Here is a 19,014-nt window from a genome sequence, read left to right on the forward strand (position 1 = left end):
TCATTTAACTATATAAGTCTCAGAGAAATCTAGAACTGTACCATCTGTACTATAGATTCAAATGTTAGTTCAATAGTTAATATATCTATAATTACATATGATAGTACAAATAAGTTTGCCTTATTCCTTTGCCTCCTTCAGTTTTAATTAAACATTTCAGGGAACACTTGTTTTAATAACAAAGCTAAAACAATCTAGATAATACCCAATATCTTGGGCAGAATCTAAATATTTATTGGATAATATGGATGTTTCTCCAATCAAGACATTTGCCACTAGGTAATGGATTCTCCAAATGATTTATTAAAACAATAAAGTGACATTGGTTTTCATGGGTCTGTTTTCCATCACAGTGCTTCTTTATTAAACCCCTTCAAAATTTCTGAATTCTCACTGTATTTTTAGTGACTAGAAACTCATAAAGGTCTTCATGGCTTGTCTACAGAAAGTATTCCCATACCTCTAACATATTAGAGGCATGGAGTTGCATTGGACTTCAAAAAGTTATTTAGTCTTCTGCCTGAAGAAGTCTTTAGCTAAATGATTCTACATGGTTTCACCCCATATGTAGAAACAAGCAAGCAAACAAATCTTTTTTTTTTTTACTTCTGCATAATACAAAAATGAAAAAAAGGCCATGAAATAATATTCTTTGTAAAGTATTAACTGAATTGGAATGCTATTTTGATATTAGTATTTTTATGGTTTGCCATAAATAATTTTTTTTGATTAATGTAGCTGTTACATTCCTAGTACACCAAGATTTATGTTTTTTTTCTGTGTGCAGTATGTGAGAATTCCTATAACCTTTATGCTGCAAAGAAACTCATGTAATTTTTCACAGATAAGAATGCTTATTCTGATTTTAGTATGGTTACAACCAATGGTTCTCTAATGGTATCTTTCCTTTAAAGAATGATTATATTAGTGGGTCCCAGCAATAAAATCACTAATGAGGAATAGGAGATTATAAATAAGAATAAAAATGTTATTAATCATCTAAATTAGTCATTTATGGCACATGCCTGTACCTGAAATATTTCCATAGGAAATAGTGCTAAAGTCCACATTTACTTATAATTAGTCATAATACAAACCTTTTCTCATTATAATAGTTGCCTAAATCCCATTTCAACTTAATTTCATTGACTTTGATTTCTGGACTAAAAGCATTAAACTTAAACTAGTGAAAAATGTATAATATGTGCATTCAATTAGGAAGTAATTACATACTCAATCACCCTAACAACACACCAGGGATTAGGGAAAAAGGAAGAAAAATGTGACTCACTGTAGTATATAAAACAGTTTTGTTAATTAGTGCTAATTGAGATTGAGAAAGTGTCAAAGTATCATAACACAGGTTTATTTCTGAAAAAGTATAAAACTCAGTTTAATGTTTTATGATACTTTGATGAAGAATAATATAGAACTACCATTCAGTGTAATTTATCCTAGAGTTCTGCTTAAAGATTATGTATTCACTCTGTTACACATATTAGTAAGCAACGAGAGGAAAAGAACGAACGCTTTTTTGTATTTCAGACACTGCTGGATTTTATCTCATTCAGTCCTCACAGCAGTCCTGTGAGGCATGTGTTTTTATTTTCATTTTAGAGATGAACTGAGACTGAGAGGGGTGGAGTAACTTGTTCAAGGTTACAGCCAGAAAAGTGCAAAGCAAGGATTCAAACCTGGGTAGGTTTAGCTGCAAACTCTGAGCAATTTCAGGACACCACGTTTCAAATAAGAAAAGGCAGAACATCATGAAGTCTTTGTATATCTGTGCCTCCTTATTTTAGATAAATTCCTGGGAATGAGATTTTTGAGAGGAAAGGACGTGAATGTTTTCATTTATGGTAACATTTTGCCAGAATACCCTCTATAAGGGTTTATGCTAATGTATTAACCATTGATCAAATATTTTGTGGAAAGCGTTTTGCCATTTTTTAAATCAGTCACTGTTTACATTCCACCTCTTCCTCATCTCATTTTTACTCAATTTCTTGAAATACGTTCATCTCTGTCTACCTGTTGAAATTGCTGTGGCAAGAGTCACCTTTGATTTCTTTCTCTTTTTGTTCTTTATTCCCATGTTTCTGAATATAATACACTTTCATGACAGAAACTCAAACAATACAGAACAAAATGAAGAAGCAGCAAAGCTCTCTCAGAGCCTCCTGTCAATGACAGCCACTGCCAGCCCTGGGCGATTACGGGGGCCCCTTAGCACAGTGGGGAATGGCTTGGTTCCATTCCGACTCCACCACTAACTATTTGTGTGACCTTGAGAAAGTTACTAATATTTCTAAGTCTCTTTTTTCACCATTTAAAAACGTCCATAGTAGTACCTACCTCATAAGGTGGTTGTGAAGATAGAATGAGATTATGTAATTAAAGTGTGTGACATGTTTTTAGTCCAGAAGGTGAGTATTCAATAAATGTTACTTTCATGATTTTTGTCCATTTGATCTCTCTGCATACATCTCATACAGATGGATAGACACATACTGTTCCTCATGGGATTATATTGTACAGGGTATTTTTTTATTTGCTTGATGATATATATTTTCATGTCACTGAATCTGTCATAAAAGTATGTCATACTTTTAAATGATTATACATAAATTACCTTTAAGTAGGTGCCAAAATTTTATTCAACTGTCCCTCTATTATTGTACCTTTAGGTTATCTCCAGTATTTTGCTTTAATCAACAATACTGTGGTAATTTATGCATCTGTTTCCTTAAAAAATTCTTAGGAGATTCCTGAGTTATAGAGTTTTAGTTGTAATATACAATTTGTTCTTCCCAAGACTTGTATCAGTTTATGTTTCTGCTACTAACCACAGTTCTTTTCTCCTTCACCAACATTAAGTATTTTTAATGTTCACATCTCTGCCAGTCTAACTAAAAATGATAAAAATAGTTATAGTATTAAGCCCTGTGAATACTTGGTTCTATTCCTTAAGTCCATGTTCTGTTCCAGCAACCTGGCTTTTCATGAGCATTAACCACAAAATTTGTGACATTAGTGTATATTTCAGTGTTGGGTAGGACAAGACCTTTTGCAGAATTTTCCTGGCTCTTTTCACATGTTTAATTCTTCCAGGAAAACGTTAGGATCATTTTATTTGAAGGATTGAAATTAAGAATAAAAGGACAGAGAGGGTGAAAGAGAAAAAGGAATCTTGCTAGAATTTTTCATTTGGATTGCAGTGAATATATTAATGAGCATTGATGTCTTTATAATACTGAATCTTTCTCAAGGCACAGTGCATAGGTGTGTTCATTGAAGTTTTTTTCTGTTCTTCAATTATTGGGTAGTTCTCTGTTTTTGCTAAATTTACTACAGGATGTGTATTTGGGCTCTGGAGTCAGCCTGGGCTGTGGCTCGATGGGCAACACAGCATCTCTACTTCCTGCCCTGTGACTTAGGCAAATTACTGGTATGCTTTCAGCCTCAGTTTTCTTACCTGTGAAGTGGAGATACTGAGAGTCATACCTCCTAGAAATATTCTGAGAATGAAATGAAATATAGTAAAATGCATAGTGCAGGGTGTACCAGAGGGTTAGCATTTCAATAAATGTGAGCTGTTACTGTTGCTATCATTCCCAATTTTGGTTAGTATCACTTATTGGTTAATATTATTTCATTGAAAAGTTAATTACTTAGGCTTGTGCTTGGCTTTCTTACTAACCGTTCACTGAAATTTCCAATAACCAGTTGATCTGAATTTTCCAAGTAGACTGTGATCACATGTATAAATAGTGACAATTTTATTTCCTCTTTTCTCATTTTAATGCTTATTTTATTGCATCTTATAGTACTTCCAGAATAATGTTAAATGTTAACAGAGATTTCTGGCTCCCCTTTCTTATTTACCTGATACGCTTGGATTTGTATTTCCAAATCCAGTGGCATCTTTCCCACTGTCTTTCCTTTGAATCTTCAAAAGCACTTGACCCTCTTGGTCTCTTCTTTTCTCTTTCTTCTTTCTGTATTTTCCTTCCTTATGACGTTACACTGTTTGTAGTGGGTATGCTGTAAAAAAAAAGGTGGCTATAAATGCCCTTGCTTGTTATGGAAGGGTATTTATTTTTAACCTTCTGTTTTGTGTATGGTAGTATTCTAGGGGCTGCTTATTACTTTTCTTAAAAGACTCTTAGTTTGGAGATTTTTGCAGGGAATTACCTTATCTAAAGAGTGATGCCTTAGGTGGTTATCCATTAGCTGAGCCAGACTCACCAGAACTTAGGTCAGTGCTGGGGTGTGAGGAGAAGGACATGTGTGCCACGTGCTTTTTAACCTCTGGTATAGCATTTTAGGAAATTCTTCAATCGTGATTCCCTAAGATCTCTTCATAGAAGGTAAAGGTTCAGAAATAGTCACATGAAAGAGAGCATGTGTTACGTATATTGAAGTAGCTGATGATTTAGGCCATACATCAAGGCCTCATTATAAACAATGATCATTATATAATAGGGCATTTCCTTTTACACTTAAGCTTTCTTATTTTAATACATAGATAATGGGTATTTGGAGGAAGCCCTAAGAGGAGAATGCCTGATTACTTTTGTGTATTCAATGTTTTCTTTAGATTGTTTTACCAGATAAATTTGTATTCTGATTACCAAGGAATAGTTATTGCAGAGATTTTAGACAATACACAAATGTATGAAAAGGAAGTTTGTTGTTAAAGAATGATAATGCATTGAACATAGGCAGTTAGTTTTGTTTCCACCACAAGTTGCATTAAAATAACAGGAAAGGTATTTTTTTAAGTGCACAAACTACAAGGATGGAGAAAACAGACAGCAGCAAAAATATTTTGAAAGCTGGGAACAGATGGTCATATGGTAATGCATTTAGCAGATGTGAGGAATCAGCCAGTTTACGTGACAGAATCTCTCAGTCTCAGGAATTGGTGGCAACAGAAATCTCTAGAAGTTGGAATAAAAGGAGGCTAAAATCATTTATGTAGGTTAAAAACTGTTTGAGAAGCACTTATATCTCCAAATCTTCTTCCAATATTTGGTGGATGCCCAGAGATGCTTACCCTCTGGAGATAATGAAGAGCAAGTCTATGAGGGGACATTGGCACAACTGAGGACTGGAATACCTCACAGAAAATAAAGTTTCAGGGTGATTAAATAACATCCTTACACCTCATGTTCCCCTCCTCAGCCACTTGGCCTCCAGTACACTGACAAAGTGGGCTTCTGCTCTCCAGACAGAGGGCTGGAAGGATCTTTCTGTAGAATCTGAACAACCCCCGAGATTTCTCTAATGAAATAGTCCCACTGGCTCACACTGTGGTGAGGGCATGACAGAGAAGTGCTCCCTGTGTGCTCAGAGCCTCCACTTTGTTTTTTTTGTAGTTCCCATTCTTAGGTGTGAGCAATTAAGGGTATTTGAAGAAAGCCTATAATGTGTAAGAGCCTAAATAAGCAGAAGAAAGTAAGGTACAAGGAAGGAAAACTTCAAAAAAGTAGTATCTTCAGAGAGGTAAGGACAGGAATTGCAACAATGAAACAGGAATTGGATGCTATTTAAGAAAGGAATATTCTAGAAACCAGAGCTTTTGGATATTGAAAATATGATAGCAGAAATGAAAAGTTTTGTAGCAGAATTGAAGAAAGTTCTCAGAAAGTATAGCCAAAAGAGGAGACAGTAAAATAAAATTAGAGGACCAGTCTAGGAGGTCTAAATAATAGGAAAAGTAGAGAAAACAAAAAATGGAGGAGAGGAACCCAGTAACAAAATCTTTAAAGGAATTTTTTTTAGAACTCATGAACATAAATTTACAGATTAAAAGGACACAGAATTCCCAGGATGTAGATGAGACAAAATACACTCACAGCAAGGTACTACTACTGTGAAATTTCTGAACACTGAAGGAGAAATTACAGGGAGAAAACAACCAAACCAGCTAAAATCAAAGAATCTGGAATGTGAGTATTAGCCTCCTTAGTAGCAGTATGGAAAGCTAAGTCAGTGAAGCATGCCCTTCAGAATTCTGAGGGAAAATTGCAACCCTCACCCTCTAGAATTCTTCACTTAGCCAAACTTTCAGTAGTCATTTTCAGACATCAAGGTCATTGAAAATTATTCCCCAGGAAGCTACTCGATGTGCTTCACCAAAATGGAGTAAGCTAGGAAAAACAGATGTGGGATTTAGGAAACAGGAGTTCCAGCAAAGGAGAATGGCAAAGGAGATTCTCAGACTGATGGTGAAGTGAGGTTGTGGGGATAGAGGATATAAATCCAGATGTGAGTGGATGAGAAAGTTCTAGAAGGGCTTTCTCCAGGAAGGTAAAATTGGTAGACTGCATGATATATGTCTTAACTTCTTGAGAGGTGAGTCAGACAGTTGGTAGGTAGTTTTGGATTGAGTACCTAGAAAACTAAGGTGGGAAAACCCAATTATTCACTCCAGAGCAAACTGTTGTGCAGTAAAAGAAAATTAGTGACACATTAATACCCATCATACAGCTCTGAATATATTTACACCCTCATGAGAATAGAAACTGAATATTGATTCAGCCAAAATTACTGTATAACCATGTTAGGAGGATGAGAGGATGAGTGAAGGGGTGGGTTTGTATGTATATGAGTGTGTGTGGGGCTCTGACAGGAAGAAAGAGGATCACATCTTCATTCTTAAGGAAAGTGAACAGACAATACATTGAAAATTGAAAAGAAGCAATACATTCATGCTTAGCTCCTTGGTGTTAATAAGAAAAATCAGCTACAAGAGTTGAGGAGGAGGAAATTGATGACATAGGGGAACAGGGGGTCTGATAGTTTTCATAGCAAACCTTTTAGAACTATTTAACTCTTTAAATCATGTGCATGTATAATTTTGATACAAAAAAATTAAATAAAAATAGCATTTGCTACAGTCACTTTGTTACACTTCTTTATGTATATACACACACACACACACACACATTTTCTTGGAGTGTTTGCTGTGGTTGACCTTGGGAACACAGTGCAGAGGAAAATCCATCCTATGAAAACTTCCTATGAAATACTGAAAAGCAAATTCCCAACAGATACTGTGGAAAATAATAGGTCATCTGTCGTTCAATTTTCAACTAGTGAGATGTCTGTAAAGTGAACTGAAATCGTCACTACTAGTTAATACACTTGGGAGACACTCTTGTCACATTATATCTGTTGTCATATTCTCACACAAACTACAAAGTAAGCATTGTTATCTGAGGATCAGAAGGGGCAAGTAGACTGCCTAAAATCTTACAGCAAGTTGGTGACTGATGTTAGAACTTTAGTTTCCCAGATTCCAAAACTACCCCAGGTTGTGATCAATTGAACCATTTTTCCAGGTAACCTGGTATCTGCTATGAACAAGATCAAACATCTGTCTTTCAGGGAAGCTGATACAAAGATTGTTAAGGGTACCTTGACACTGGGAGATGACATTTTCTTTGTTTGAAAGATACAGAGAAAATGTTCAATAAGCAAAAGATAGGAAATCTTTAGTTTCTTCTGTGGGGGAGAATTTAACAGAGTTGTGTACCTGAATTCATCAGGAGAGTCCACACTAGGTAAATTAGAATTCATTAGGCATTTATTGGGAACTCTCTAACTCAAACCCTTAGAGCTTCAGAAATGAACAAGACACCAAGGAGCACATGCATCTGTTGCACTGTGAATGTTTGTTCAATGTTAAAATGCTTTGGGGTAAGACCTGACCTCTTATGAGGGAGATTGCATATTTGCTCAACTTTTGTTTACTTGATGGTTTGGACCATGGTAGCTAAATTTTAGAATGGTTGAAATATGTTCTTAAATTTATTACAACCTTAATGAACTTGGAATATTTACCTCTAGACTAGCCTTTCCCAGAAGCATCCTGCAGAGCTTTGGTTCATTAAGATGATTGTTAAGTCAAGAGGAGACTGTCCACATAAGTTTGGAGAATCCTGTGTATAATCTCCTCCTTTTGGAGATTTACAAAGCATATCAGAATATTAGAGACTCTGAGATGGTTTTGTATGAAAGAAACATGTTTTACGGTTTCCACAATTTTCTAACATGCGCTCGTTTTTCTAACCAACTTTTAGAATTGCATGGAAAACGGGAACTCCAGGTTATGTTCCTTTGACAGAAAATCCATACATTGTGACCTTTGGTTCCTTTTAGCTCTGAAATGCTATGGCTTTACAATTTTGATCATCAGTCATTGATTTATAACTTGTTGGGTTATAATTATCAGACATATACATAAACAATGTCCTCTTTTACCTTCAGAATCATATCTTTGAGGCATAATCATAAAGGTTTGATTATGATTCATCTTATTTGAAATGTAATTTGGAAAAATATACCCCAGCATTAGAAATACAAAAAAATTAGAAAAGTAGGATATTTTTTAAATTTCCACATTTTCTTAAGAAATTTTTAGTTTTCACATCTCTTGTTGTAATGTAAGAAGACTTCAGTCTACTGCGGAGGAATGCCAGTAACATAATTGGTTCATTCTTTTTGCCTAAAGGAGGAAGACAATGGTCCTATAGTGCCCTTGGATGAAAACGGAAACTTTTGAGCTGCAGCTTCAGTTTATCCTCAAAGCCTGCATTGTTTGTCTTCATCTAAGCCAGCTTTGATGGACGTCTGTGACAGTTGCCTGTACACATGCACTAATGAAATACTAGAAATGACTGTACATTCAAGAGAAACCCCATATTATATAGCCACGTCACTGCAGCTAGTATTCATATTTTTGCACATACTGTTTATTGCTTATGTGTCGAAGAAATGAAACTAGTTTTCAGAGTTATTATTAATATGAATATATATCATGTATGAATATTGAGGCAGGAAAAATACATTCCCAGTGTTAGCAGTCCTTCATTTCCTGTCTCCAATGGAAAATTCATTCAGAGAATAATGTAATTCTTGTTAATAAATAAGAGCTTTGATCAAGAACAGTATACAGCTTCGAAATGGAATGTGAAGGATTAGTAAAAAATCCTATCTCATGTTATTTTTCAGCCTTCATGCCACAATTAATGTATGGCTGGTTTGTTATTATGAAAAACAATTTGAGAGTTAATGCAAGAACATAATATTCATTTTATATATTACTTTCTTAGAAGATTTAATTGTATGAATCTGATTGTATTTATTTGACAGAAGCTGTGGTTTCTAGAAATTTGAGAAAAGTATAAGAAATAGGGTAAAAAGACAGTGGGTACAATGTACCAGGCATAGCTTTATTTTCCATGGTAGAAATATGAATTTAAGAGTACCCTGTGATAACTTAATGTACATTTTATAAGACTTTAAAATATTTTACTCTATGGATTCCACTTCTTCAGTCTATTGGGACTTTTCTTTCAAAGATGACCAACAATATTCTTATTTTAAATAATTAATTTTAAGTGCTACCAGCAAATTTAAGCATTTGCTTAGTTTGTAGTTAGATGTGACAGAATGAGATAATTCATTTAAAGCAGTAGAGTGCCTGGCACAAAGCAAGTACTTAAATGTATTTTGTTATTGTTATTATTGTAAAACTAATGACTTCATTAACATAGTCCCAATTTGGAGGGTTTTTGTAATGCACAACATCTAAGTTAGAAATAACACTGGTGGAACAGACATGTGTTGAGAGATTTTAGATGTGTTGGGTAGAGGTTGTAGTAATGAAAACATTAAATACAAATCAAAATCACACCAAGTGTCCTGGACAACAGAAACAAAGAAGGCTCGTCACTGAGCCTTAGGCTGGGAGAGAAAGGCCTAGAGCAGCAGCAGAGCGAGGGAAAGTGGAGACTTCAAGGAGTCAGTATCACAGTAGGGCAGCATCAGGCAGAACCTTGCAGAAGCGGAGGAAGCCCTGGGCTCTTCCTTTCTGGATCCTCTTTTACACAAAAATGAAGAAAGGGCAAAGTGTGGTTACAAACACTGGCACATGTAAACACTTACAGACTAAAACTGAACCCACACACTTGCAGACATTGACTGCAGGGGTAGCCTGATGGGTTGGTACTGAGCAGGGAGGAGCTGTTCTTGGGCCTAACTTCTGATGCTTATTGTAGTCTGTAACCAACCGTCTCTGCAAAAGACAAAATCAACACACATAACAACAAAAACTAGTTCCAATGACTTCCAGGGTAATACCTAGTTGCCCATATATTTTTTTAAATTAAAGCAATCAAATTTATTTACTGTTCATTTTCTGAGTCAAAAGGCTGAGATGAACTATTTGGTTCGGCTTGTAGTGTCCCTTGGTTAGACTGCATGGGAGCTTCATATTCTTTAATTTGGAGAACCCCTTCATTCCACATCAGGTATCCCACACTCTGCTATGAATGCTGCTTATAGTGATGCTTTTGTAGAAATGAATTTGAAGAGTAATTTGTCCATCAAGTACAAAACAGATCTCCAGTCTATCCTATTTTGATGAAGGCATGGTAAAAAGCATAAGGTGCATAATGGCCCTGAAACTGGGGAAGGGGCCTCCCAAAGCAAAACAATGTGGTGAGGGGAGGGAGAGGGGGGAAGTTAACTAGGAATAAATGACAAATTTCACAGATTCTGAAATTTAATTCAGGGTGGATTTTGTTTACCTAACAGAGTAAAAGGCAACAAATAGGTGTTTTTTCACATAGTTTATACATATGCAAGCACCTCTGATTCAGGGTAATTAATGTACCTCAGGGTGTGTAAAGTAATATTGTTCTCAGAAGGTTTGTCTATTAAGATAGTTTGTGTCTTGTCCTTTTTGTTGGTCAGTCTAGCTAAAGGTTTGCCAATATTGTTGCTCCTTTCAAAGAGCCAACATTGGATTTTTTACTTGTCTCTATTGTGTTTCTGTTCTCTATTTCATTAAGTTCTTCTCTAGTCTTTATGATTTCCTTCCTTCTGCTTGCTTTGGGTTTGTTTCAGAATTGTAACATGGAAAGTTGGGTTATTGCTTTGAGATCTTTTTTTTTTTTTGAGATCTTCTTTTTTAATAAAGGTGTTTGCAGGTACAAATTTTCCTCTAAGCATTGCCTTAGGTGCATCCCATAAGTTTTGTTTGTTATGTTTTGTGTTTTCTTTCACCTCAAAGTGTTTTCTAACTTGCCTTGTGATTTCTTCTTTGAACCAATGGTTATTTAGGTGTGTATTGCTTACTTTACACATATATATGAATTCCCAAATTTCTGGTTTTGATTTGTAATTTCCCTCCATTGTGGTCAGAGAACATTCTTTGTATGATTTCAATCCTTTGAAATCTATTGAGGCTTGTTTTTTTTTTTTTCCCTAATATATGGTTTATCCTGGAGAATGTTCTAAGTATACTTACGAAGAAATATGTATTCTGCTTTCGGTGCTGATGTGTTCTGAATATGTCTGTTAGGTCTGTTTGGTGTATGGTGGTGTTCAAGTCTTCTATTTTCTTGTTGGTCTTCCTAGTTCTTTCATTGAAATAAGATATTGAAGCCTCCAACTATTGTTACTGAATTATCAATTTCTCTGTTCATTTCTGTCAGCTTTTCCTTCATGCCTTTTTGGCTCTGTTGTTAAGTGTATATATGTTTATAAATCTCACATCTTTCTGAAGGAGTAATTCTTTTATCATTATAAAATGTCCTTCTTTAGCTCTAGAAACATTGTTTTTTGCTTTTAAAAATACTTAGGATACTTGGTGAAGGGGGGACCCTAGTAAACATAATGTTCTTCATGAAATTGTAGATTAATGATAACAACAAAAAATACTTAGGATATTAGTAGAGCCACTCTTACTTTCTTATTGTTGTTGTTTGCATGTAGATCTTTTTCCATCCTTTCACTTTCAGTCTGTTTGTATACTTAAAACTAAAGTGGGTCTCCTATAGACAGTTTAAAGTTATATCTTGGTTTCTCATCCAGCCTGTCAACTTTTCTGTCCTTTCATTGAATTGTTTAACCCATTCATATTTAATGTTATTGTTGATATAGTTGGATTTATGTCTGCTGTTTTACTCTTTGTTTCTACATGTCTTGGGTCTTTTTTTTTGGCTCCTCTCTCTGTCCATTTTTTTTGCATTGTGTGAATATTTTCCAGTGTGCTGTTTCAATTGCTTTAATCATTTTTTTTCACTTTCTTTGAGGCTTATTTTCTTAGTGGCTGCTAGAGCTTACTATGTACATGTTAATTTATCAGAATCTACTTCAGATTTATATTAATTTAATTACAGTGAGATATTAGAAATATTACCTCTATTATTCTCTATTCCTTCTTCTTTACCCTTTTTGTGCTATTACTGTTTTATGTGTTATTTCTATATATGTTACAAACACCAATATATTGTTATAAATTAATATTGTATATAATTGTATGTCCATTAAAGAAGTTAAGCAAAACAAAGGAGAGCAAGCATATGTTTATAGAATTTCTTGTATTAGCTTTCTTATTTACCATTTTTATTTCTTTTAACTTGGTTCTGTGGATTCAAATTACCATCTGCTGTCACTCTCTTACTCCAATATTGTTTTGTTCTCATTTACCTGATTTGTATTGTTAGTCTCAGATATGTTAACATTTCTGTACGTTCTAAGCCTAATAGTACAATTATATAGTATTGTTTTATATTATGCTTTTTAAATAAGAGAAGAAGGAAGGAATATGCATTTTCTTCTTTTTACAATTACATAATTACTTTTACCAATGTTTTTTGTTTACACTGGATTCAAATAATTATCTGGGGTCACTTGATTTCAGGCTGAATAATTTTATGTATGTCAAGTCTGCTAGCAACAAATTCTTGGTTTTTGTTTCTGTGGAAATGTCTTTATTTCAACTTTACTTGTGATAGTTTTGATGTATATAAGATTCTTGGTTGACAGTTGTTTTTTTTTTTAGCACTTTGAATATGACATCTCAGTGCCTTCTGACCTCCATTGTTTTTGATGAGATGTCATCTGTTAAACTGAATGGGTTCCCTGCTACATGACAAGGCATTTTTCTGTTGCTGCTTTCAAAATATTTTTTTCTCCTGGTCTACCTGCCCTCCTCCCCAACCCTATATTCTTAATATGATATGTCTGGGCGTGGATCTCTTGTGTTTATCCTGCTTGGAGTTTACTTTGCTTCTTTGATAAGTAAATATTTTTCATCAAATTTGCTACGTTTTTGGTCATTACTTCTTAAAAATCTTTTTTATGCTTCTTTCTCTTTCCCTCTGGTAGTCCTATTATGTATATATTAGTGCACATGTAAGTGTTGCATGTTTCTCTGAGCCTCTGTTCATTTTCTCCCCTTCATCATTCCTGCCTCCCTCATCCCCCAGGTTTGTTTTGTTTTTGTTGTTGTTTGGTTATTTGTTTAGGGACTTGGCTGGACTATTTTCATCACATCTATTACTCTATGCAATGTGAAGCATTTGATGTAGTTCCTCAGGGAACTGCAACTCTGGGCCTGTGCACAGTCATCTTGGAATCATTTAACTGCACTATCTTTCCCAGTCTCTTCCATTGCTCTTTCTGCTAAGCTATTGCCTCCATTGGTATCACATTAATTGTCAGCTGATAGCTCTATTGTTTTTGACAATGCCCTGGGGCATACATTGCTCCACATCCGGTTCAGTCAAATTTGGGTCCCTTGCAGGAGTAGTTTTAAGGCCAGCTTTGAAGTTTGTTCTGATCCCAGGAGAGTTTTTCTTGGCTGTCTCTTTTCCTGGATCTCTCTGAAAAATTAGCCAGTGGTTTTATTTGTTACCCTCATACAGTGATCAGTCTCTTCTTAATTGCTTGCCACCAAAATCTCCATTGTTTCCCAGAGCACCCTTAGGCTTGAATGTCCTCACACTTTGTTACTAATAAAGTCAGTTCTTTTGGAGAAGGCTTGGTGCTTTTTGTTCTTATCAGCTCCTCTTTTTCTAGGTAAAAGCTTTGAGTCAGCTCTTGAGCTGTTAGTGGGGACAGCGGCTTGCTTCTTGCGGCATGGCACTCCTTGCCTTGCAGATAGGGTTCTGGGTAGGGGCAGTAACTTCTGGTCTTTGTGTCTGTCCTCTGCCAGCATGTAACTTCCACTGCATGAATGAGCTGAGGCAAAGGTGATCAAAGCTCCAGTATTCTCAGCCTAATGAACCTGATGTAGAACCTCTGCTCTGTGTTTGTGGGCTGGATAGAAGAGTCCATGAGCTCTTGGCTGTAGTCTCCAGGGATTTAGCCTCTGCAACCTTTTTAGTATTCTTTGATTGGGAATTGAGGGAAGAAGGAGCTCCATCTTCCCGGCTATACCCAACTAAAGTAATTTAATTATCCTGAACTGGAGTAGAAGGGAGAGAGTGAGTTTATGGCTCAAATTCCAAATATTGTTCTTACTGAGATTTAGAGATTTTCTTGAATACATTTTTCTCTATTTCAAATTTCCAGACACTTTAAATTTCTCTTTACTTATTTATTTTAAAAATTCAACCAGTTATGGTGGTTATGCTGGGAAGCAGGTCTGTTGAGCTCCTCATCTTGCCATTCTGGAAATAATTCTCTATAATCTCTCAAAATGTCAGGTTGTCAAGTTCCCTTTTAGGATTTTCCCTTGACTAAGCATATTTTTCAGTTTTGTGTCAAATGTCATCATTGTGATTGAGGGTAGATTCATACTTTTTGATAATTTAAAGTTTCTTAAAATGAAAGTGAAATTGATATAGCAATATTAGTCATTACATTATTGAGTTAATTACACTGAAATTTTATTTCTACATTTTATTTTATTTTATTAATTAAAAGTGATTAATTAAAATGCTCTGATTATTGATTTTCAAATCTTAACTTACAGACCTAACTTTAAGATGGTATGTGCATAAATAGTCACTCAATATACCACATTGTCCTTAGAGTCTGTCCACTTCCATTAGAACATATTAATATAGCAAATAGTGATATTATAAAAAGCAACCTATATTAATTTAATATAAATATTATCTTGGGTCATACAGGTATTATGAAAAAGATGCGGTATTATACACTAATGATGTAATGCAGCCCCTAAGGAAACACACACACAAACATTTTTTACCTTTTTTTCTTATGTTCCTTTCCTTTTTTTAGAGTTGTTTCCTGTGTTACTTCTGTATAAAACTTAAGTGGCGCTCACTGAGGTTATGAGGCAGTGAGATGGGACCCTTCAGATGTTTTTTAAAAAGATAAGAACACAGAAGAATGGATTTGAAATTGGAAATGTTCTGTATCACATTTAGATTATGTTTTAATAAAGCATACTAGATGTTTTATAGTTCAGGTTGTACAGGAATGCCCATTTGGAAATGATGCTGTTGTGTTTTAAGAAACTTTTCAATTTCTGAAACTGAAGTGGATCTGCACAAACTACTTCCTTGCAATGCTTTTACCTCCTCACCTCCCCAAATGGAACACTGTAGTTTTAGTGAGTCAATAGAACAGAAGACATTTCTTAGAGCTGCTCCAAAGACCTAGATATGCTTATTTTACTCCCATTGGGCCTGATTCATTTCCAGAGTAACTCTACTGCACAGTTCCTTTGATAAACTTTAATTGCTTTCAAATTATATTGGACTTCATTCAGCCTCAATAGAAATTTTCCTGTGAAATTAGAATCTGGTCCACAGGGAATTTTTAAAAAAATGCAGATTAAAGTCTGTACATTGCATGAAAAACATTTTATCTTTTATAACATAAAGATGCTTCTTTATTGCATAAAGGAAATCTACAGCTCAAGACTGGGATGAAAATTGACTGCTTGAAATTTCAGTCATATTAAGTTTCCCTACAAATACTTTTTTGAACAAATCTCATTTGAATGAAATAATCTTAATACAAAAAAACCATATAATATACATGATTAGTTTCCTTTTTTTCTACTCATGCTTAGAAATTATCTTCAGATGAAATAGTTCCAAATACTCAATATTCTATTTGAGTTAAAATATATATTGAATTAAGAAAAATTCACATGCAAGTCTAGTGATGTCTCTAATAATGATTTTACAGAAAAAGAACTGCCTCTGCTCTTAGGCTCAGTAGTCAAGATGAGCAAGCTCAGTCTTCATACAAAACCAAAAAATGGGGCAGTTTGGGGACCAGGTAAGAATAACCTATAATTCCACAGATTTTTATTTTCTATATCCACAGAAAGGACATATGAAAACAGTTCTTGTGGGTCAATTGGTCTTCCCAGGAAGAGGAATTGATGCTTCTAGGCATCAATCAGGTGATTATCTCATTTCTATAAATGAGAAAATGTCCTAAGTGGTACTCTGTTGTGATAGACAAGTAGCAGGTAAGCAGTTAACTTCAAGGAACAGTTCATCTCTCATAGGTTAAGATCATTATTACTTTTCGTCAATGTACAAAACTATATATTTGAAAACATTTTATGGGCATTGGTTATGCTTATTATTTCTTAAAACAGTTCTGACCCCTGGGCTTGCATCTTCACTGAGACAACTATAGGATCCATTGCTGCTAGCTTATACATATTGGACAAGAGGGCACATATTTTGAATACTATTCTTGGAGGCCTTTTCTTACTTCTGGATTGCTGACTATTGGTCTGTATTTTTACCATCTCATGCATTTGTATTAAATATTTTTATCATCACAACTGCTATATTGTGGGAATTAGTTAATTCAAGGAGGCAGGCAGTGTTTAGGCCAGAAGAAACTTTTTCTTTCTTTCCTTCTAAATCCGTTTTTAAAAACTGGCCAGAAATGATGCCATAATTGCTTTCTGAGGTTTCTTAATTCTGTCCTCTAATTTAGGTAAGGGAAACTTTTCCTTTATTGGACTAGAAAGAAAAGTGTGTCCAGTGTATGTGAGTTCCAACCTATGTATCTGGTGAAGAATTATTTTTATTTTGAATTCCTTTGGGATGTTTCTAGTATGTTGAACAATACTTTTAACAAAACAAACTTGCCTCAGCAGCATTAGTTCTGACCATCACCTGTGAAGTGGGAAAATAAATAATAGACACGTCTCTTCCAGCTGAACACGGAAAGAGAGCCATTACACAGCTAAGTGGAGAGCAGATGGTGTCTCTAAGCAGAAGGTAATGTATGGTTGACTCTTGAACATGTGTTTGAACTGTGCAGGCCCACTTATATGTGGATTTTTTCAATAAATTTATTGGGAAACTTTTTGGGGATTTGCAGCAGTTTGAAAAACTTTTCTCTAGATTACTATTTTAAGAGTACAGTGTATAATACATATAATATATGTATATATGTTAATTGACTTTATGTTACTGGCAAGCCTTCCAGTCAATAGTAGGCTATTAGAATTTAAGTTTTGGGAGAATCAAAAATTATACTTGGGTTTTTTAGTGCATTGGGCATAGGGGGAGGTCACCATCCCTAACCCAAATGTTGTATAATAAGAAAATCTATAGTTGGGGTAGGTACAGAAATGAGAGAAGCCATTAAGACTTCCACAAAAGAAGCAAAGAATTTTGATGAAGCTAGACCCACAGTGGAGTAATGACTATAATAGATGCAGGTCAATACCTTAGATGATTCAAAGTGGCATTGGTAACACCATTCTCTGGGCAAAGTTGTGTGACTAACTCCACATTTGTGCTCACATTATGTCATGTGGTCAGTTGGGCAGCAACACAGAGGTTAAAGGCATAGACTGCAGCCAACCTTCCTTGATTTGAATACTGAATCTCACTCAGTCCTGCTTGTAATGGGTGACTTTGGCAACGTACTTAATCTTGTTGAGCCTTGGTTTCTTCGTCTTTGATCTTAAGACTTAAATCTTAATATGTTCATTTTTATTATTCTAGCATGCTTGGGAATATTTGAATGTTTGCTATTTTTACTCCATCAGTTACAGGAATGTCTGAAACATTGGAGAAGCCCTTTTACCATGTAGTAATGTTTTAATAGTTTAAAAAATATTTCATTCACTTGTTCAACAGCTCTTTACTGAGCATTTTTAAAGGTTCCAGGCACTCTGCTAGGTGATAGAGATATGGTGATGAAGGAGGCAGAAGCAACCCCTGCTTTCATGGAGTTACAGGCTGCCTGGAGACCTCACCTTGCCAACCCATTCCCCACTCTCCCTGGAGACTGCAGTGTACACACTTGGGTTAAGCCTCTCAGCATACCAGGGCTACACTGATCTCCCCAGATCTCACTTCATTTCCAAAGTGATTGATAGTGATAACATCCACTTACAGCTATTCATTCCCTGGTCAAAACACTGACAGATAAGTTTCCTCTAACCTTTAATAGTGATATTGTTAGGGGAGCGTTGTGTATTTTTCTCGGTTCTTGTCCCCACCACAACAAAGAACTGAAGGACAGAGACACAGTAGTGAAGCAGAGTAAAAGTTTTATTTAAAGATACTTAAAGAGAGAAAAAGTACAGGCTACCTCTGGGAGGACAGGCACCCTGAAAGGTTGGAGAGAGAAAGTTTAAGGCTATGCACTTAGAAAGTGTGGGCAACCTTAGAAAGAGGAGCACCCTGAAAGGTTGGAGAGAAAGTCTACCACTTAACAAGTGTGGGTGACCTCAGAGAGAGGTGCGCCCTGAAAGACTGAAGAGAGAAAGTGCACACTCAGAGAAAGGGGAGTGTGGGCTACCTCGGAAAGAGAGTCACACTGAAAGACCAGGGGTTCCCCTTTTAAGGATTTTGCAGGAATGTGACAAAGGGCTGGGGGTGTGGACTTGTTAAGTGGTCTCAAGATGTTTATCTTTGATGAGACATTAAGTTTCTTATCAGTCCTCTGGGTAATTCTGTGAAATTAGCTTAACACAAGAAATGTACTGCTCTGATTCCCTCCCAGGATAGCAGCTTCCTGGTCTGGGAGCATATCAATCAAGACTGCCTGCCCTGCCTCTCAGGTGGGCTAAGTTATCTGGTTGCTAAAGAATCTTACTTCTTAGTTTCTTGGATTTTAAAATGCAATTTTAGCTTTAAGATGGAATTTTCCTGCCTTTATTCTGCTGTTTGTAGATGGGCCTTTAGCAGGCTAAAGTAAATCTAATAATGAATGGCATGATCTAATTGACACAGTGAAGACATGGGCTGT

General features: G+C 35.5%; 1 protein-coding gene across 2 annotated transcripts in view; it reads left to right on the plus strand.

Annotated features, from left to right (window-relative positions):
- CA8 (carbonic anhydrase 8) overlaps positions 1 to 9,534 on the plus strand; it is an 87,650-nt gene extending 78,116 nt beyond the window's left edge. For both annotated transcript variants that reach the window (XM_036907550.2, XM_036907549.2), the window contains one exon: positions 8,522 to 9,534. In XM_036907550.2, coding sequence (XP_036763445.2) covers positions 8,522 to 8,572 — 51 coding nt within the window. In that variant the 3' untranslated portion in view covers positions 8,573 to 9,534. The remainder of the gene's footprint in view (positions 1 to 8,521) is intronic.
- The last annotated feature ends 9,480 nt before the right edge of the window (positions 9,535 to 19,014 follow it).

The sequence above is a fragment of the Manis pentadactyla genome, chromosome 3 (genome assembly GCF_030020395.1).
Source record: "Manis pentadactyla isolate mManPen7 chromosome 3, mManPen7.hap1, whole genome shotgun sequence".
Lineage (NCBI taxonomy): Eukaryota > Metazoa > Chordata > Mammalia > Pholidota > Manidae > Manis > Manis pentadactyla.